The 21,455-nt window shown below is 37.5% G+C and overlaps 1 protein-coding gene across 2 annotated transcripts in view; it reads left to right on the top strand.

Moving 5' to 3' along the window:
- The window catches only part of ABCC4 (ATP binding cassette subfamily C member 4), a 159,795-nt gene that overhangs the window by 16,758 nt on the left and 121,582 nt on the right, over positions 1 to 21,455 (top strand). For both annotated transcript variants that reach the window (XR_008730876.1, XM_055701915.1), the window contains exons 2-8: positions 961 to 1,071; positions 3,282 to 3,402; positions 4,056 to 4,280; positions 9,891 to 9,980; positions 10,400 to 10,563; positions 14,766 to 14,891; positions 17,715 to 17,964. Coding sequence is in view for 1 of the 2 variants with exons in the window: in XM_055701915.1 (XP_055557890.1) it covers positions 961 to 1,071; positions 3,282 to 3,402; positions 4,056 to 4,280; positions 9,891 to 9,980; positions 10,400 to 10,563; positions 14,766 to 14,891; positions 17,715 to 17,964 (1,087 nt within the window). In the remaining variant the exon portion in view is untranslated. The remainder of the gene's footprint in view (positions 1 to 960; positions 1,072 to 3,281; positions 3,403 to 4,055; positions 4,281 to 9,890; positions 9,981 to 10,399; positions 10,564 to 14,765; positions 14,892 to 17,714; positions 17,965 to 21,455) is intronic.

Genomic DNA, 21,455 nt, shown 5'->3' with positions numbered 1-21,455 from the left:
ATGATTCTATTCTATGTTTCTACGCCTGTTTCAGAGGTGTCATTCTCTTTTGTTCTGTCTTAATAACTTTGTCATTTTTGTGCTTTCTGCCATGCATGTCTGCCCTGTGGAGTCCAACTGAAACTTTTGGGACTTCCTTGACCTGTAGTTCAGGTTTTAAGAAAGAACTAGGTGCATAAAAGCTGGTCTTACTGTTCCATGGCAGTGTTATTTGATGTAACAAAATACTGTGTTTTCCAACAAACCTATGGTTGCACTATTACAATTTGTTTTCAAAGTGTTCTCATAGAATACTTCCAAATACCTGTCCGCCAAGGAAACTGAGCTGTTAGATAATACTTTCCTTTTTTGAACCTACACACTGTGACAGTGTGCTTTTTGTTTATATTTCCAAATACGGGTAAGATCAGTTCTAGAAATAATCCATTATTTACCCATTTTTACATTTGAGTGGTTGTCTTTGAATTACTGACCTTTAATATTTGTGAAGATGGCATTTGAACAGCCGTTAGTTTTTTTCTTCATGTAATTGAATAGCCATGCTAGTTACAAGAAAAGTCTTTAATATGTATTATAATTTTATTTACAACTCTGTCCGTATTTTAATAGTTGGATTAAGTTCTGTTTTCTCCTAAATATTTAAAGGAATGCTAATTTTTCTTAGATATAAAGGAAACACTAAGAAAACAGTTGCCTTAAGGCCAGGAAGAGTTGTCCTGGTTGTCTGGATGCCTGAGAGTAAGGTGTTATGGGGCATAAACAGCTTTAGGAAATAGGAAATGTTTTCCCATCGGTAAAATGGGGGTGACTTAATTCTTAGTTAAGAGAAAAGTGCAGTAAAACATCTGGATGTTGAGCAATGCAGGAGACAAGGAGGGAAGAAAAGGGTAAAGTAATATCTGAAGAAATTACTCTTTTGGTCTGCTGATCAGTTTATTAATAATTTGTATTTAAATACAGGTGGTTAAATCCCTTATTTATTATTGGCCATAAACGGAAGCTTGAAGAAGATGATATGTATAAAGTGCTGCCAGAAGATTCCTCAGAGAAGCTTGGAGAGGAATTGCAGTGGTAAGGAGAAAAGTAATTGTTCTCTTTCATTGTATTTCTGCTGGTAAAGGTGAGAGTCTTATTCCTATTCTAAAATTAAGAGGTTGTTATAAAGTTTATCAAGGTCTACTATTAAAAATGCTGAAGAATTAAGAGTAATATCTAGAAGTTGTTTACTACGGAAACATTTTAATTTTTTCAAGTTATACATAATGAAAATGCATTAGAGTATTTCTATTATGTCATTTATAATTAGTTTGACACTTTGCAGAATGCTTGGAAAAGACGACTTTTCAGTAATTGTTACTGCAGTAATCCTTAATAAATTAATGTGAATCTTATGGCCTGTGGTAGAATAACTATGGAAACTTTTTAAATTTCTCTTTTTAAAAGTGGGGGAAAAGTTTTAGGTTTTTTTCTTTGTTTCTGGTTTTGAGCACGAACTGAATTAAGTGTATTTTGAAAATATGCCACTCTGGTAAAGTGGATAAAATGCTTTGGACATCTAAAAGCTTTAATCTAGAAGGTGGTTTTATTTTGTTATAAATACTTTCATGGACTATGTACCAGTTCATGTTGTTACGGACCCAGGAGGATGTCTCTTTTTCTTTTAATAGTGAAATACCTTGGAAGAATAACAGTTTATGTAAGTTGTCTTGACTTTACCATAGAGAAGGGTTTTGTCTTCAAATAATCTTTTATTAAATATAATTAGAGGAAGAAGTGTCTCCTAGTGAAAGGTGACCTCTGTATTAAGGAAGTGTGGCCTTGCTGTTCTTGCCTTTATGCTGAAGGTAGAACAAATCAACTTTCCTAAATGGTTGGAATGAGAGGCTACTCAAGAAGTAAAAAGAATCCAGAAATGAAAGGTTATGGCCAGGTCTTACATCATCCTGATCTCGACAAATTAACTGAAGAAAGAGAGCCAGTGATCAGCTCATAGGAGTGCAGCTTTTAACATCTTTGTAGCTGGATAGCTTTGCCAAATTCCATGGTTGTGTCTTGAAGCAGTTCAGGGAATTTGCTGTGGGAGGAAGATGTACTCTTTTCAGTGATTCTTACGGTAAACACTCATACGTTCCATGAGTCAGGAAATGGTAGAAGATACAGCATGCGACACACAGAGTGGTTTTTAATTCTTCAGCCTACTTGGCCAAGAAGCAGAGAATCTAATTCAGAAATAGTCACCTAAGGAAGCAGCCTTTTCTGTTGGGCCAGCAAACCCCCCAGAACCTACACAGGTTCAATTCTGATTCTGAAGCATTTAGACAATAATATTACCCTGCTTTTTTGTTTTTGGTTTTTTTTTTGTTATAAAGATTATAAAAATAATAAAAAAAGAAAAGTTTTCTTGTCCATACTGCATGCTTCAAACTTGTATGCTTTGTTGCAAAATAATTTGGCTTTCATGCCTTAGACTTATTTCAGCCCTCCAACTAGCAAGGTCAGAGAGTCTGGCAGAAAATACTTAGCCTCCAGAAACAAGGGGGAATATCCTGTCTGATAACGCTGGGCTTTAAGAAGTCTGCTTAAGTTCTGATATTTTGTTAAAATCAAGCTTGTTATTACTGTCTCTGATTTTAATGTGAACAGATTGTTTCCTACTTGTGGGCAGACACGTGGTAATGCAAAGGTCTTTGCCACTCTGCTGCTGTAATCCTTGCCTTCAGAGAGATGTGTGGAGTGTTAAGTGACAAAATTGCTGCAGACAGTTCCCCCTGCTCTTGTGCCCTAACTGCTTGTCCTCATTGAAGCACATAGGAGAAAAAAGAAAGAGCCAGACAGCAGAAAACATCGGAAAAGATTGTTCTCATAACCTTTCTGGGGAAATGCAGAGCTGATAGGATGATAAAGACACTTTGTGCTGTCTCAGTTTAGTCTGTAGTCAGGAGATCATATGATAATAGGCTCTTAACTAAGGTAAGTGACTGTCTGAACTGAGAGAAGATGGAAAGAAAGGGTTCCTCATTGGCAAATGTATCAAAAGTATATAGTAGTCAATGGTGGTGAATTGTTTGTGATTATACAAGAGCAAATAGGCCTATAATACTAAGTACTACCTATTTATGTGAATGAGAAACATAACCATTTCTTAACTTGTTTTATATTTTTGTTTTGTTGTATAAAATTGATCATGGCAATCTGGCTGTAAGTCTGAAAGTATTTGATTCCAGGTAATTGCCTTGTGATTTTACTTCTGTCCTCTAGCATACTTGCATTTTGTTTGTCAGGTACTGGGATAAAGAGGTGCAAAAAGCAAAAAAGAGAGGAAAAACACCACATTTAACAAAAGCCATTATTCTTTGTTACTGGAAATCCTATTTAGTTTTCGGAATTTTCACAATGATTGAGGTAAGTGGTGTCAAATGTCATACATCATACTTCTTAGCTAACAGCAGTGTGAAACTTGGCCTCTTAGATTGCATGATACATACCGGTGACTTCAGGCTGAGCTGTTCAGAGAACCTGTAATGTTCATGTACTCTCTCAGAAAAGTAAAACAGAGCTATAGCCCCGTAGAGACTGAAAAATTGAGTTGTAACTGTGGGATTTTGATGTAGAACAAAGAGCTGATTTCAGTGGAATATTTTTGAGACGTTACAAGCCACTGACTTGCTTTGTAAGGCTTAGCTATATTTTATGTATCTGAGGAGGGTGCCCAATAGAAAAAAGGTTTTTTTGCTGTATGTAAATGGCTGTAAAGGACACACTGTCATTGTTAAAAATGGCAGTGTAATATATATTCATGCAATCCTTATAACATCAAAGTTTTTACTGGTAATTGAGAAAGTTCTTTTTAAAGATTCAGTTAAATTTTATTGTGGAACATATATCTTTTGGATTATGTGTTGATAAAAATTGGCTTGACATTTTAGAGCACAGTAATGACAAAATAATATGGGATGTGACTTGAGGCAGTACTTGGTTCTTGTCTGGTTACAAACTTGGGTAGCACAGTATGATATGAAATTGTTAATACTTTCTTTCCCTTCTCTTTCTTTCAGGAAACCCTCAAAATAATTCAGCCAATATTTTTGGGAAAAATTATTAATTATTTTGAAAAATATAATTCCTCCAATGAGGAAGCTTTGAATATTGCATATTGCTACGCTGCTGCCCTGTCTGTGTGTACACTTATTCTAGCTATAATGCACCACTTATACTTCTATCATGTACAGCGGGCTGGCATGAAGTTGAGGGTAGCTATGTGTCATATGATTTATCGGAAGGTAAGCAAACCTGTTTACAGGTATATTTGGCATTTGAAAATTATTTCATTAGGGGAGTTTAAATATGCAGTTATTTGTTATGTTCATGCTTGCAGTTCTATCAAAGTTACTAATTTGTAGAAATGTAATGCATGCTGGTATGTATCAGACCTTAAGTGTATATATGTGCTTTTGCTCTCTCTTTGGTAATATGGTGTCTGAATGACAACTCCAGTCCTCCTAGTGGAAGTGGTGAATTAAATAAAAAAGCCTAGGAGGAGCTACTGATTTTTGCCTGCTTGTGCTGTTGGAGGGGGGCCTCACCATTGCTGGTGGAAGGATTCTGTGCTGGAGCAGTAAGAGGCAGTCAGCATAAAACAGGAGAGGGGCAGAACTCCCAGGAAATGCTGGCAGTTACTCAGCCTTACAGTTGCATCCCAGCAGAGGACATCATGCTTGGCTGTCACCATCTGCTTCAGCACTCTGTCACCTGGGAACTGCTTCACTGTTCTGTGTCTCACCCTGCCTGCCCCTGTTATGGTTAATGGTGGGACATATTTATGTTTTATTCCAGCAGTGCTGTAGAACTAGTGAGTTGCCTCCTTTGCAGGTCAGAGAGGCTGCCCCCCTCTCTCTGGGCATCCATCAGGTTAGTTCAGGGGAGGGGCAGTGGTACTGTGGTGTCACAGCACTAGCAAAACTAGCCAGCTGCAAGAAGGCTTTGACCAGCCCATACCAGGTTAACTTCAATAAACAGTTCCCACACCTTGCCCCGGCACAGCCACCGATCCCCCACAAGGTTTCAAAGGTTCATCTGCTGTCCGTGCTGTTTCTTCATCCTCTGCAGGCCAGTCCGCGCTGCTTCTTGCCTCCACTGCATCTGGATTCTTTCTTCTCCTGGCTCCTCTTCCAGCCAGCCTCTCTTCATCTGAGCCCCCTTCTTCTCTCTGCTTTTCCTGGGGCCTCGCCTACATCCAGGGTGCTCTTTCTCCTTCTTCTGCTTCTTCTAGGTCAGGGGGCCGGCGGGCGGATGAAGTGGCAGGCAGTCATCTGCAGCTGCTTGGTTCTCCCCCCAACCCCTGGCTGGGGGTGGGGAGGTTCTGTAAATACTGGGGGCCGGATTGAGGACCCTGGGGGGGAAGCCGTAGCCAGCCCGTGGGCCATAGTTTGAGGACCCCTGTTCTAGGTCTTTCTTCATACAGTCCTTAGAACTATTTAACTACTTAGCAGGAACCAGCCACAGCTGCACATTATCCATGTCAGCCAATCCACTGCCCCTGAAGCCAGCCCAGAGCTGTATATTATCAATGTTAATTAATCTGCCTTCATTCTTTTACAATTCCTCTACACTGTGGTACTGCTGGGTGCTCAGCATCTGCACCTTTAGTATCCCTCCTGCCTGGGATGGGGAGAAAGAAAGGAGTGGGGAGAGGAGGCATGGTTCAGAATAAAGCTGAATCCTAATGGCAGGATAGAGCTGTTTTTTAATATCAGTTACTGGTTTTACTGTGGGAGTACTGGAGTCCTTCGTTAAAGCCTATACAGCGTGAGAAGGGATGTACATTCAGTAAGCTGTGTTTTCTTTGCTGTCTGTGTGTCCTGATCGAGAAGCTGTCCTTAACTACAGATGGAGCCAAGGCTACTGTCAGGTGGAAGGTGGAACAAGAGAAGCTATGGATATTACCTGCAGGAAGGAGTTGAGTGGCATCCAGGATGAAATGCTGGCCTTAGTGTGCTCTTGGAAGCAAGCAAACCAATTGGAAATGTCTGCTTCCCTCTTCTGAAGCTGTTGGCAATATCCAAACCATTGAGCCCATCTTGGCTTCCATGCAGGAAGCCCCTGCTGGGGGATGCTGAAAGGGAAAATGCCCTATTTTTCTAGCTTTAGTGCTATTCTAATAGTGACCTACTGATTCTTACCTCAGTGAAGAAGTTTAATTGAAGGATCAGAACTGTAAAGTTTCTTTAGAATGGAAAGAAGTCCATGTTATTTTAACCATTAAGCATAGGTACAATCACTTAGGGCAAACACTTGTACTACTGGTATAGGTCATGTGAAGATTTGGGCTAAGCAGTACAGGAGAGTAAAAATGTCCCCATTGTAAGTGGTGATTGCTTTTCGTGCACATATTTATTCTCCTCCCTCTTCTGATACCTTGGAAATTTATCCTCTGGGAACTCAGCTCTAACATGGCACACTGCTTTCTTGTACATAAACATATCTCTAAGGTATTAATTTACTAAACTGATTATCATAACACAGTTTGAAATTCATAAAATATGTATATAGAAATGTTGTTTGTTGCTGTCTTGATAGTAGCATAGAAGCTTGGAAAAGAAATGTTCATAATGTGCACCCTTATTTCTAGAGATGTGATTAAATGGAAAATTAACTCACCTCATCTCATAAATGTTTACTCCTGAGGGTGAAGGCTGAGGTCACAGCAGAACATTGATAAACTTTTCTAATAATTTATCTTCGTTATTGGAGGCTTACAGATGGGTCATACTTTCTCTTTATCCTCATATAGAGTTTTGAAAGAATCTGGATGCAATTTACCAGCACTTTTGTGGTGTTCATTAATTGCTGTAGTAAATAAAAACTTGGATTTGCAAGGGTGAATGGGTTGGATGAGAGAGCATCCTTTATAGAGAACTTCAATTGCTTGTAATTCTTAAGTTTTAGACCTTTTTTCATTTAGTTAAAATCTCATTTACAACCCCCCTGTATTCAAACTCCAAGATGTTTTGTGACAGGTAAGAAGTATTAGTGATTCACGCAGAAAGCTTGTAACAAAAATGAAAATGGAATCTCTCACGACTCACAATCTCCTGCCTTAAAACCAAAGGCTGCTTATGGGAGGCTGATTTTTTTTTTTTTTTTTTGGAAGACTTAACTTTTAGAAGCTCTTTGAGGTTCAGAATAAACACTAAAGCAGTTTAAGCTATGGAGTAGTTGCTTGAGACAGAAAGCAGCCAAAAAGGTGTCAGGATTTATTTGACTGAACAGTTTTATTATTCCTTTCTATGGTTAGTTCTCCCTTTTTGACATGCTTTTGTATTAACTCTTTGGGGCAGGGAGAGATTAAGAGATTAAAACACTAAAATAGGAGTAGGGAAGGCAAAGAATGATTAAAGAATTGAAATTAGCCCTGTGCAATTACATATGGAGGGAAAAAAAGTTTCACCTAAGACATCAAGCATGCAAACTGCTCTCATTAGTTCATATAATTTAACCCTTTTTCCTTGAGAAAGGGTACTTGCTGGGAAATAGACCTGTATGGAAAATTTATATGGAGAAAATCAAGCAGATCTTTGTGCTGACAACAGACAGATAATTGGCAAATGTAAAAAAAATGCAATTTGGAACTACAGTTGCTTTTTAAAAAGGTGTGTGGCTCTAGATAATCTTCAGGAGTATTTCTTACCTTTGGAGTGAATTCCTAAACGTTTTGGGCAAAGCAGTATTTAAAGCCACAGTGTACTAACTTTGGCTGGGATAGTTAATTTTCTTCATAGCAGCTCGAATGGTGCTGTGTTTCAGATGTAGTAGAAAAGGAAAGTACCAAAACAGGACTTTTGGGTAGAAATTGGTTATATAAGCAAAACTGTTGCTGCTTTCTGTCCATTTTTTCCATTTCCTTCTGTGTACTTTGCAGTCTAGACAGATCCATACAGCCCGGAAAATGTAAGGCTTGTTTCACTTAAACAAAACAAAACAAAAAACCAACCACCCCCACCCCCCAAAACAAACCAAAAAATCTAAAAATAGTGCTACTTCAAAAGTAGTTTTGAAGCAGGAATGGAAGAAGAGACTGAAATTGCATCACCACTGAGGATGGGAACAGCTGTGTCTTCCCTGAGAAGACAGATCAGTCACAGACAAGCACCCAGCTTTTGGCTCCAGTGCACGGTTCCTCCTGAGATTGTTGGTCAAAATGAACTGGGCAAATACATTTTGAATCTGTTCTTGCTGCCTGTGTCTGAAATGGTTGGGAATAAGTCAGAGTGATGACTCAGGTGGAGGGTCCAAGACAGACCCAGGCTGTGGGCCACTGGCAAGATACCTAGAGTGGCTCAGGTGGACCTCAAGTACCAGATGTGTCTGTGTTCTAAAGAAGTAAGTAGCAGTAGAGGCTGTAAACAGACCCTGGTGGGCAACTTCTTCAAACACGCATAATTTGAACTCCCAATTGTTATGGTCTATGGATATCTAACAGCTTTTCTAGGAGCTTATCAACCTTGATCTGTGGCATGGAGTAAACATGATAGAAATGTGGATGTGCTGTGGCTGCATTACCTGCAGGCAGCTTTGCGGAGGATTTCAGATGTATGAATAATGATTTTTTCAAATAATTAAATCTTGTCTCTCGTATACCTAGTGTCCTAGATTTATTATTGGAATATCAGAGGAATTTCTTGGTGGGGTTTTAAATTTTTCTGCCTGCTGGTTTAAATGAAGTAAGGGTTGGGATTCTCTTTGTGATTATTATCTTTGTAACACAACAGTGAGGTGCCAGAAATGTAAGACACTTTGTTTGAAATGATGCTTTGAATAGTACTTTGTCTGATGTTCTTGCACCAGATTTGAAATGCTGGAACAATATTTTGGGAACAAGTAGTGCTTTTCAGGTTAGATTATTGATCAAAAAGGAATCCTAATAATAACTGGAGAGGGAGAAGTAGATGTGCACCACCCAAAAATGTGAAGTGTTTTTGAGGACTGAACTATTCCTGTTACAGGAAAACTTATAACACATTTTGTTTATTTTTTACTTGTGCTGCAAAACTGTGTTTTTGTTCTAGCAAGTGTAGAAGGGTCTGTTGTCTGCATCCTTGGGCTATTTCATTTTGGATCTTTGCAGTAATGTCCGGACTGCATATTTCCAGATGTGATTTGGGGGGGTTGGGTATGTGTGTCTATAATTTTCTACTGATTCACTTATTTATTAACCTATCAAAATGTTTGATATTTACTCTTGTTGCTTTTCATAGCATGTGATAAACTTCATTTAATATAATTCAGAAAAATTAGGATTTTACAACTGTTATTAACAAGGGAAATATTTATTTATTTGTAAAGGGATATTAACTCTGATGTGCAAAGACAGAAAGCACACTTTGCAGTGTTAGCAAGAGCTGTTAGTGTAAAATAAATAACTTGGGTTTTTTGTCTTCTGTCAGGAATCTCATTCAAAACAGAATTCTTTCAGTTGGCCAGATACTGTCCTGATTTTAATTTGGTCTTCAGGTGGAGTTTTCTGTTCCTCTTTTGAACAGATGCTCATAATGTGGGAAAGAGCAATGCAAATGAAAAGTTACAGGATCTTTTGTTTAGTTTTTCCCATTTTTAATCACTTTACACATGAAGATAGTTACGGCACTTTTGTTCTTGCAATTCTTCCCTAGACTTCTTTTTATACTCTCTTCTTTGTGGCTTTCTTCAGAATATTTAACCTAACCCACATGTTAACTAAGGTTCTTGAACTGCACCCAGATACTCTCAGGCAAAAGCTGAGATGTGCCTTCAGCTTTTGCCCTGGCGTTGGTATTTGTGTATTGTGTTCTATGTATTGGTGTGCTGTGCTCTGTAAGCTGTGACAATCTGAGACTGTTCTGACTTTTTTTTAGGCACTTCGTCTCAGTAACATAGCTATGGCAAAAACTACCACTGGTCAGATAGTAAATCTTCTGTCAAACGATGTGAACAAATTTGATCAGGTAAGTAGTATTAGATATCTTTCCAGGGGCCTGAAGAAATTGTGGGGTTTGAGTCAAGAAGTTTTTGTTTACAACTGGTGATAAAGTGTTTCTTATGAACTTTTTCTCTACTTGTGTCTTGAACATCATAGGAAGAGCAATATTCTCTTAAAATATGGGAGGAAAACATACTCACTCCCCCTTCCACCCCCAAATATTTTCCAGCTGTTTTCCTAAACTCAAGGAAATATTTGTTGGTGCATGAAGATAAACCAAAATCTGTACTAATTTGCTGACTTTCTAGATGTTAGGCACCTCTATGTATGTTTAGGCCTCTGAATCTGGTGCAGTACCTGCCGCAAGCTTCCTGAACTTTGTGTTATTAGGGTTTAATTTTTTAGCTAAGACCAAAAGTTAAATTTTTTTTATTATTTGCCTAGGTAACAATTTTCTTGCACTTCCTGTGGGCTGGACCAATTCAAGCTGTAGCAGTAACAGTACTTCTCTGGATGGAGATAGGCCCACCATGTCTTGCAGGAATGGCAGTTCTAATTATTCTTCTTCCTGTCCAGACCTGCATTGGGAGGCTTTTTTCTTCCTTAAGGTAAGGTCGCACGTGTTGGGTTGTAGGTATTTTCTGTCCTGGGTTTTAAAATGTGCATACTGGATGGAAGCGGAGTACTGCTCTGAGATCAGTTTCTGTCTGGTGAGGTTTTTTCTGCATTGTCTTTTATCTTTCCCAGTGTTTTTTGTAGTTGCTGATGTGAGCTTTCTGAATTCCTGTTCAGGGACTTGAAGTGATCTGTCTTCCAGACATGCTGGAAGTATCTGCTACTCATTAGCTGTCCAGTATATTAGAAGAGTTGGACTACTTTTGTATCTACCTTGCTGTAGATCTTGGCATAGAAATTGTGTAACTCCTTGAGCTTTGCCTTCCTGCATTGATGCTTAGGGAGTGTTTACTACAAAGGCAATACTGTCAGTTCTGCCGTAAGTTTGACTTGCTGGGGTGATACAAGAGTTGCAGCAGAAAGCTCTGAAGATTTTGTGTGCAAAGATCTTGCTCCCTATCCTCCAAGTTAAACATGGAGAAGGGGAAAAAGGGGAAGGAACTGAGAGAGAAAGGAAGAAAAAAAATCATGATGCTGGTTTTGATGCCAGCTATGAGGTTTCTAACTGTACGGTTCTAGGCTGTGGAGATATAAAATGAGTTTGCAGTAATTTTCCATTATCAGACACATTTTAAGTTGTTTTTTCTCTGACTTCCTCCTAGATTTAAAAAAAAAAAAAGACTTGCCTCAAGTGGGAATACTGAATTATCCTCAATACTCTTGCTTCCTAACTTTTTTTTTCTTGTGTAAATTAATTATGCTGTACTTACATCACAAGTTTATAAATGGCTTTTGTCTAAACGGGGAATATTTTTGTATTCCTTTACTGTGTAAGCATATACTTAGTGGTGTTACGCATTTTTCTTGCATTTGTATTCAGGGTGAATGAGTTCCTTCCAACTCTTTAGATAAGTAAAACTTTTTTTAGAGAGTTACTGTTGTTTTCAAGTTGTATTTTAAGACAGGTTTTCCAGAGATATTGAGACTTGCATTGCCATTGCATGGCTGGGTATATGGAGAGAGAGCTGATAATACATGATGAGACCAACTTGCAGACTTCTTTCTATTTGTAACCACTGTTACAGTCTTCAGTTGTTATGCTCACATGCTGTTTCTCAAATAATGAGCCATTCAGTGTTCTCTGTCAAATTATTAGTTTTTTATGACAAAATCTGTTTGTAGAACACTTCCTATGTATTCTTACATGTGTGTTTTCACTGCATGCTACTTCACTATTGGGGGTTTTTTGAGTTTTAATTTTTTGAGATTTTGAGCTTGGAGTCAGTAGTTAAAATACTTAGCACTTAACTAGTGCCTTATCAGTCGTGATAAGCATTATTATCCCCATTTTACAGATGGGAAATTGAGGTACAAACAGATTAAGGGACTTGTCCAGGGTCAGACAACAAGGTGACAAAAACCTCTTCTCGAAGGTATGTATTTTAAAAGTTAATCAGTGGCAATGTAATGTTGTTTGGGTTTTTCCCCCATACATTAACAGCCACTTGTTTGGATGCAATGCAAGGGAAAGAATTTGTTAACCAGAAAAAACTTCCTCCTGTTTGTGTGTGCACTGATCTTTGTGATGAGAAATGTGCAGTGAACAGGAGGAGTTAATGGAAAAACTGAAATGGATTCCAGCACCATAATGATGAGTGTGTTCACATGGCAGTTGCTGGGAATCTGCGTGGATTTAAGGAAATCAGCCTATGAAGAAGTAATTTAAGGATTAAAGCTTTTGCTAAAACCCAAGCACGCTCAGTGTGGCAGCTAATTTGTGCTATTGGTCAACATTGTACTTGTGACCCCATCTTGTAAACACATACATGTGCACCAGTTTCTGATGCAGGTGTTAGCTTCAGTGCTGTAGGAGTTTGCAGAAATGGGGTCAGTATCCTATGGAATGTATATGCTGTACTGTGCAGTATTGTTCTCTCCTGCACATGTACTAGAAGTTTTACAAAATACTCATGGCATAATACATTATTTGAGAAACAGTTCAATTACTAGACTGAAGACCATTTTATATCTATTTATTCACAAGAGCTCAACCCTTTCACTGCCTAGCCATGCAACTGTAATATTCTCATTTAAAGCCCTAATTTTTTTTTAAAAGAAAAATGGTGTGGAACTGTTGTGTCAGACATGATTAAACCCCACCAAATATGCTTCATGAAAGCAAAAAAGAATTCTGCAGCTTGCTTAATTTATAATGGCTATTAGTATCATAGAGGGGACTTCTCAGACACTTGAAGAATTTTCAGATTCTTTCCTATTGCACTTTTAAGCATGCTATGTGAGCATGTGTTTTCCAGTCATCCTAATCTGCATATACTCTGAACTTAGTATTCTTAAAACTGGGGACACGTTTTCCTCTGTTGTAAATGGCCATCACTGCACTGGAAGTCTACGTACTTTAAACCATCATATAGTATCTGTGAGACTGTGGCTTCTGGTATGTATGTACAAAATATGCTTTTTGCAATGTAAAGGAGTTTAACTTAAAAAAACCCAAACCCCCGCAAAACACAAAGAAAAATACACCCCATCCCCCACCTCTTGAACATTTTAAAGCAGTCTGAAAGAGGATGGTAACGATAACATTTCAGCAGCAAAACTGAAAAATTGGTTTATGAGAACCATAGCCTTTTTGATTCACACCGTATAAAAAAAGAAACTTCAGTTAACTTTATTGAATTGTCTTCAACCTTCTGTTATCTGGAGATCGAGCCTGGAAGTTAAGTCTGAAAGGTGACTCATTTCAGAAGACTGCAGGTGAGAACTGTTGTTCTCTGCTGCAGAGACATAACAACATGTGCTAAATTTTGCCTTTTGCAGTGGTGATGTGTGCATGGGGAAGAAATTATGAATTTTTATATCCTTTGGGGAATTGTTTTTCTTTTATTGTTTCTTCTTGAAAAAAGAAGAGAAGACTTAGCAAATATAATCTCGTTCCATGTCAGTACAGTTGGTTTAGGCTAAGCTGTCTTAATAAGAAGCCTTGATTGTATTAGGGCCAAATTTCTAAATTTCTTTTGTTAGTTTTCTTGTATAAATATTTCTTAATACCCTGCTTCAGCCATCCCAACATTTATGGAACACTGATTCTGAGAAGATTTTTAAAATGACAAACAGATGCTTAAAATTCTTTCTACTTAAGTGCTTTAAACATGGCTACTTCTTCCAGAGCATCAGAGAAATCTTACAGGGGGTGGTTAAGCCAACAAAACCAAGCACCCCTTCTAAAGACCTTTTTTCTTTTTTTCATTTTTTTTCATTTTTTTCATTTTTTTTATTAAATATGATCTTTGAATCTTAACTTTCATTGGTATATACAAAAATAAGTAATTTAGTAGGAAAACATACGTTTTATCAAAATAAGACCTACCATAGCTTACTATGTGCAAAGTATGTTTGTCTACATGAATGAATTCAGAATAGTAATGGGCTTTATTAGCATGGTTTATGCATTCATTACATGGCTTCTAACTTTCAGTGCTTTTTTCCCTAATTAAAACTGTGACTTTATTATTTAATTATATTTATATTTCCACTTTGTTCATCAGTGCAAATGTAATTTGGGACTAAAATAGATATATTTAGTGTTAATTACAATTAAGGCTTAAATATTATTTATTTATTAGACAAACCCATATCTAGATTAGCTCTCCTAAATTATAGTTTATGTACTCTTACTAAGTAATCTTCGCTTCAACTAGAGTTAATCTTAAAAAGACACAAAGAGAGGCCAGTTTCTTTAACATCAAAAGAGCCTTATGAGAAGGGTTTTTATTTTGGCATTTCAAAACCATTTTTAGAAGTAATTTTTGGATTTTTGTGTAATTCTAAAATTAGTATTTGTAAATTTTTTTCATTTGAGGTTTTTTTTTGGTACACAGATATGTTGTTTAAGGAATACTACGTGTTTGTGCAAGCCAATGTATAATTTTGAACATTGAATGAACTCACAGTTCCCTGAGAATAGGGAATACCAGGAAGCCAGACATCCTGAGGCTGTCTGCCCTGTATCAGCTTTTAGATACTGTTTTAGGAAGACCCTTTAATGCAATTACAATTATATGAATTCTCTTTACAAGTAAAAGCAAAACTTTCATTAATACAAGTATGTTGTGTGATCATAAATGGTCTCTCTTCTTTTGAGAATCTGAGAATTTTTACTTTGTGCTATTTACAGAAGCAAGACAGCTACCTTGACAGATGTCAGGATTAGGACCATGAATGAAGTCATAAGTGGTATGAAGATAATAAAAATGTATGCTTGGGAAAAATCATTTGCGGAACTTGTGAACAGTTTAAGAAGGTAATCCTGGAAAGATACAGCTTGTTATATGCTCTATATCTGTTTCCATTTTTTTACACGTCAATAAGCGCATTATTTTGTGCTTTGAAGTGCAATTTACTTGAACTTCTTGAGCTTTTCTTTTTTTAACCTTTCTATAGGAAAGGGAAGGAACTGAAATACATCCTAAAGGGATAGAAAAAGAAAAAAACCCTTTGATATTTATAAATTCTGGGGGTTTTATGCTTCCTTGCTTCCTTTTACGATTGTGTTTAAAAACAGTAACTAATACACTGTAGTAGTTTTAACAGCGTCATCCTCACAGTCCCGTAAACTAATAGTAAGGAACCAATAAGCAGACCTTGCACTTTTGAGAAATATATGGAATCTGACTTTCTGTCCTAACTGATATCATCCTTCGGTAGTACTCTGCTTCCCTTTCTGCATTTTGAAGTATTGCTCAAGTCATCTGGGAAGGGTGGAGGAGGTAAAGACAGCAGCTCAGAAATTCCCTAGTTGTTGAACTGAGTTTGGTATCTTAAGACATTTTGTTTCACAAGTCTGTCAGCTTTTGATTGAAACTTATTATTAAATTCAGTTTTTCAATCAATATTTGTGCTTTTACTTGACATGTAAGAGCACTCAGTGCTAAAGAATAACTGTAGGAGTTCAGGTGCACATTTCTCATAATTTAATTTGCATTTTATGTCACTCTCCAGCATATGAGAGAGTAGAAGGTTGTTATCCTGCTGTAGATTCTCAGATTTTTAATTTTTTTAAAAATTTATTCTATTTGGAATTCCTTTTTTTAAAGGATTTTTTTCCTTTACATCCATATGCAGGCTTGCAAACTTCCTAATGTTCCCTGAGACATCTCTTCCCAAACACATAATCCTTTCCTCCTTCAGATTATAGGATCCTGTGATGATTGAGTGTTCTTGATTGATTGAAAGTTCTACTCTCTTGCATGTAGCCAGAGAGGGTATTTCTTTATTGAAAGCTTCCTCAATGTGTGTATTCACATTGCTAAACTTTAGATTTCCAAGTTCAGCACCTCATTGGTATGAGAGGCTTCCTTTTTAATGATGGGAGAGAAATAAACTCTTCCAAAACACATTTTGATCCCTCTTTCGTTACTTTAACTGCACTGTGGAAAACTGTAGTTAAAATTCTTAAATTCAGCCAGGTGATTTATTGCCCAGTATTTCCACAGTGGCCCTTGGCAGTTGCTAAGACGACATCTGAACTCCTCCGCTGCTCTTTTTCCTGTGGCTGTCCATATTAGTTTCCTTTTATATAACTTGGTTTCTTCAGACAGTGTAATATATTATATACAGTCTGCAGGTAGGCTGTAATTTATCTGATGTTTATGGAGACTAGCACAAAGAACTTGCTAATTATCCACAGATAGTGAGAGGATTATTAAGGATTATTAGAGGGTGGGAAAAGAGTTTCATCCAGGATTGTAGAATTAATTGAATTAGACCCAGTTCAAATAGTTTACGTACAAATGTTCTTTCACTGCACTCTGGAGACCAGAGATTGTGAGCCCTTAAGCTGAAAAAAAGAAGTCTTTTTTTAAAAAAACTCTTTGAAAGTCTGTCAATTCAGCCAATTTGGCAAGTATAGTGGGAAAGTTGCTTAACTAGTTTTCCAGTAGTGCATCCTGGATCCTTCTCTCCATTAAGGGAGGATTTAATTTACTTCAAATTGTATAATCATAACTTGAGTTTGTACTCTTAGTATATAGTTCCAAGTGGAAGCTAATCAAAATGATCAAGATTTTCCCTGATAATTGTCAGAATACTGCAAAGAGAAATTAGGAATTGTTTCAGTATTTTATATTCTGTATTATTTCAAGCAGATAAAATTAGAATATATGGGGAAGGAGTAAGTTATGGCTCTCTTGATAAAGAAAATAAATTATTTTAATAGAAGTTAAGCCTGATGGCATCCACATTGTAGATAGTGCAGTAATGTTTTGAGGATTGGACTTGATGAGTTATTTAGAAGTGGAAACTGAAATTTAACTGAAGTGGAAATTGAGAATATATGCATCAGCAGCTTTTCACTTGCTGGAGGGAGACTTGTCTGTCCATGCATTATTTCAATCACTATTTAGCTTGAATGATGGCTGGTAGAACAATTGGCCTCACAGATCAGTGTTTTCTGAATTATGAACCAGAATTCCTACAGCAAAAGAAGCCAGGAGCAAGGTCCAAATTGGGAAGGATTTAGACTGAGATCAAAGGAAATACTGCAAATCCTGTGATCCAGCTTGAGGAGCAGCAGCTGAATAATAGCAGATACTTGGGCCATGGGTGAAGTCTTGATCATTTGGAAGTTGCCCTGTTTTTTCAACTGTAGAATATGTGTTGATCTTATCAGGAGCTTTGTGACTGAACTCTGCTGGATTTTGATATTGAAAGGATAAGGAGTTTGTGGGTTCTTGGCCTTTATACAGAGGTTTTCCCCTCTTTGCTGTTGTATAGAAGGCAGAAAGGTTCGAAGCAGATTAGAATCTGGATTAAAATACTAGTTTAACCAAAGAAGGAAAACCGGGTATTTTTGTTTTCTGTCTCTGAAAAATAATTCTTTTCTCTATCTATTAAGATATTAAATATAATAATTTTCCCCACACAATTTCTAAGCCTTTTAAATTCCCTTTTGTTATTTACCATATAACATAGTTTCTTTACAGTTCTTTACATATGAGTTGGAATGGTGTAAGGGGAGGAGAAAGGATATAAAATAAAATACTGAGAGTGGTTTTCCCTCATCCTATTGTTGAGGGCAACTGTAATGAGAGAAGTTGATGTGTTTGTTTATATTTTGCATTTTTAGGAAGGAGATTGCCATGGTTATGAAAAGCTCCTACCTTCGAGGACTGAACTTAGCCTCTTTCTTTGTGGCAAGCAAAATAACAGTGTTCATGACTTTCATGGCATATGTACTACTTGGCGAGGTTATATCTGCAAGTCGGGTGTTTGTTGCAGTGTCCCTGTATGGTGCAGTAAGACTGACAGTAACTCTGTTCTTCCCTGCTGCTGTTGAGAGAGTATCCGAGGCAGTGGTTAGCATACGACGAATCAAGGTATGGTTATTGATTTGAATGGTATGTGGATTTCTTCTCTTATTCTAACATTGTTTTAATGCCACCAACATAAGCAGCCTTATTTTAGTTTTGCAATTTAGGATTTTTAGTGAAATAACGTATTTTGAAAACTGAATGTGTTGCTGTTTATGCATGTACAAAACCACAGCATGCACTGTAGGGCAGGCTGGAATGTAGGAGAAAAGTGTACACGCAAAGAGATGGTGTAGACATTTTTGAAGAGGAACACACGTACAGATAAGCAGGTATGTTGTGATTGGGAGTTGGACGACAAAGCAGGCAGATGGGAGCTGTAGGATTCATATTCCATGTGCACTACACTACACTGTCAGCTATGGAGGACAGATGTGAGCCCTAGCTGGTGTCTTGTGGCTACTTTCAATACTGGAGTGAAGGCTCAAATTCAGTAAGGGTGAACATGAGTAATTCTGCTGGTTTTGGCAGATGGACTTCATTTTGTTTGGTTTGCTGCGTTTAGTATGAGTGTGAATAAAATAGTCATGTTTGCTGTATGTCCGAGTACTTTAGCATAAATGGCAAGAGCAAAAGACTTAAATGCAAAATCATTTTGAATTTAAAACTTAAAAAATCCCAAATTGTCAGGTTATCGAAATACAGAATTAAAGCATGCCAGGCATTTCAGAACTTAATTTTGCAAAAATCCCAGGTTAATCTTGTCTAGAATAGGGATGACAAACATGTTAGATGTCATAGTGTCACTATGCCATTTGTTGATGAAAGTAGCTAAAAATGTCCTATTTTATTTACTTCTCCATATGCTTGAATATAATAAATCAGGTTTTTTGTTGATAAATTTTCTACTTGTACTGTCTGCACAAAAACCTATGTATTAAGCAGGTAATCTTTGCACTTCAAAGAAGTATATTTGTAAAAGTTGATGCAAATGAAGTTAGAAAAGGTTAATGTGAGAAAATTATGACCACAGCAATATTGTAGGCATTAACATTTATTATTACTGTTTAAACTAAACTGTGGGACAGGAAAGAAGTGCTTGAGCTATTGCATGTTGCACACTGTCTCTTCTGTACTCTCATATACCCTGTGTCTAGCTGCAGGGCAGTGCTCTTTCAAGGGATCTTTCAAGCTGTGCAGGTTGAGAGGCATCGATGGCGGAAAAGGATGCCTTAGGAACAGAATGGGACTTGACCAGAGTCAGTGACAATAGGTTCCTTGTTTTTTCCTCATGTCTCCGTTTCCAGCATTTCCTTGTGGTCACATGATCTTGCTTCTGATAGTTGGCTCCAACTCCCTTGCACTTAATGATTCCTTGAGGATGCTCCAGAATAGAGGTTCACTGGACAAAGGATTGTCCTAATCAATCTGTAGCATCCTCAATGCCATCATTGACTTTTTAGATTCCATTTCCCAAACTGTTTCAGGGTTGGACATTTTACTACTGAATGACAAGGTGCTTGCTGACCAAAGATGTGTTATTGAAATGGAAATACAAGTGGAAAGGAATTAGGAGAAGAGAGTAGGAACTACATAAAAAATTATTAAGATGATGGCTAGGTATATTTGGGTAGAACTGAATTATTATTATTATTTTTTTAAGAAGGTGCTTTCTCTTAGATTTTGTAGAACAAGTGAGGTTTCTGCACTGATCTTAAAAGTACACTGAGATGGAGAGAAGGAAGCAGGAGATTCTATGCTTCAGGTGACAATAAAGAACAGTAGTCAGATGGAAAGTAGTAGCTTTTCCTCCATAATCATACGTACATAAGAACTGTGTGGCAAAAAGAATAATGGTCTCCTTATTGTGGTTTTCACGTAAGCTGTCTTTTCTGAGCTAGTCTGAGACACATCTGAGAGCTAGTCTGCATCTTTTCTTGAAGCTTATTCATGCTTTTGTGGTGGAGCGATAGGCCCAAGGTCCTCTCGTGAAACTAGGTGAGAGTGGTTGTTTCTGCCGACGTGCAGAAAAGAGGGTAAGTTTCAGCTGGGTACAAAGGATACAGGTTTCTCTTTCAAAGACACAGTCGTAGCTCAAGCTAATACTTGCTTCTCAGCATCCTGTGGATGGTAGCAACTTTATTTTTCTCTGCATGAAAGATTATTAAGTACAAAAAGAATGGAAAAATGTTTTAAGGGAACTTAAAAGAGTCTCTAAGACTTAAGTTATTTATTGCATGTGGAAGTTTTATTTCTAGTGTTGATTTTTTCCCACGCTGTTTAGAATTCATAGTGTTAAACTGTAGAAATTTTTTCTTCATTTGTACTAGCTTTATTTGAAATCTTCCATATGTGATACAGTAACATTTTTTAGTTAAATGGTTAGCTAGGATTATACCTGGAATAAATGTAACTGCTAGAGAGAGAAATTCCTGGTAAATGCAGAAACAATGGGAGTCTGATTCCTTGCTTGTAACTGCTGTGGTATTCAGCCATCATCTAAGTCTAAATCACACTTCTGAGGTCTTCTCTCAAGACACACCCCCCAGTACTGATTTAGGCTGTCCTAGGAATTTCTTTCCCTCCCTGCCACTCTTTTATTCTGAGTTCTCTTCTACACACATTAGCCATTTGGGCCTTCCTATCTAAAGCAGCACTCAGCAGTATTCAGCTGGCCAGAGAGCTCAGGCATGTGTGGCTTTACACTTTTGCCCTTCGGTTGAGATATGTGTATACATGCATTGAGTTTGCAGACTGCTGCATTAAAATGCTTGACTTCTCACTGTTCTCTGAAATCATACCCGCCAGCTGGAGTTTGAGCAGTACCTCTGCCTGTTAACACCTAGCAGCACTCTTCCTGCCCTCCCATGGGTCCTGCCATCTTCCTTCTGCTTCTTCTTAGTTACTGACTTCTGTAAGTCTTCACTGGCTATCTCATAATCTGCAGACTGTTAGCTTAGTACTTGTTAAATAGTCTAGGCTTCTAAGATCAAGACCATCCTTCTTTTCTCAAAATACTGTCTGCTAGAGCCCATTTAAGGTCTTTGTGCTCTGTGATTCAGAGCACAATAGAATTTTTCTGGTTTTGTCTTAAAATTGTGGTAACTGTTATCCTTGAAAGTTTTCTCTAGAATTTGCCCCTTGCCTTTCTAAATGTGTTTGAGCTATTTAAAACATAGCATCAGGCAAGGTGTGCTAGAAGTATGGCTGTGGTACAAAAGTGCACATTTATGCAACTTGAAGGAAATGTTCTCTGACTGGGATGTAATGTACAGTAGTGAAAGTGCAGTGAAGCAGTTATGCAGATGTAAGCAATTTTTTTTTGTTAATTCCATGGACTTTAAAAGGAGGAGAGGTTCAGATAGTTTTCCACAGCCTTTTTGTTGCTTGAAGAATGCTTAATGAGGACAGTAGATGGCTCATCATTCTTCCAAGCAAAACAATGTAAGCCTTTACAGTCAGCAGTGGAATGATAAGGTGTTGCATTGAGGGTTTCACCTTTTCTGCCTGGGAAGAGGGTGTAAAACAATTGCAAGATTTGTCAGTGTTTCAAGGAA

This window comes from Falco cherrug, chromosome 2 (genome assembly GCF_023634085.1).
Source record: "Falco cherrug isolate bFalChe1 chromosome 2, bFalChe1.pri, whole genome shotgun sequence".
NCBI lineage: Eukaryota > Metazoa > Chordata > Aves > Falconiformes > Falconidae > Falco > Falco cherrug.
Note: the sequence above shows the minus strand (reverse complement) of the source record. Positions and strands in the feature narration are given on the sequence as shown.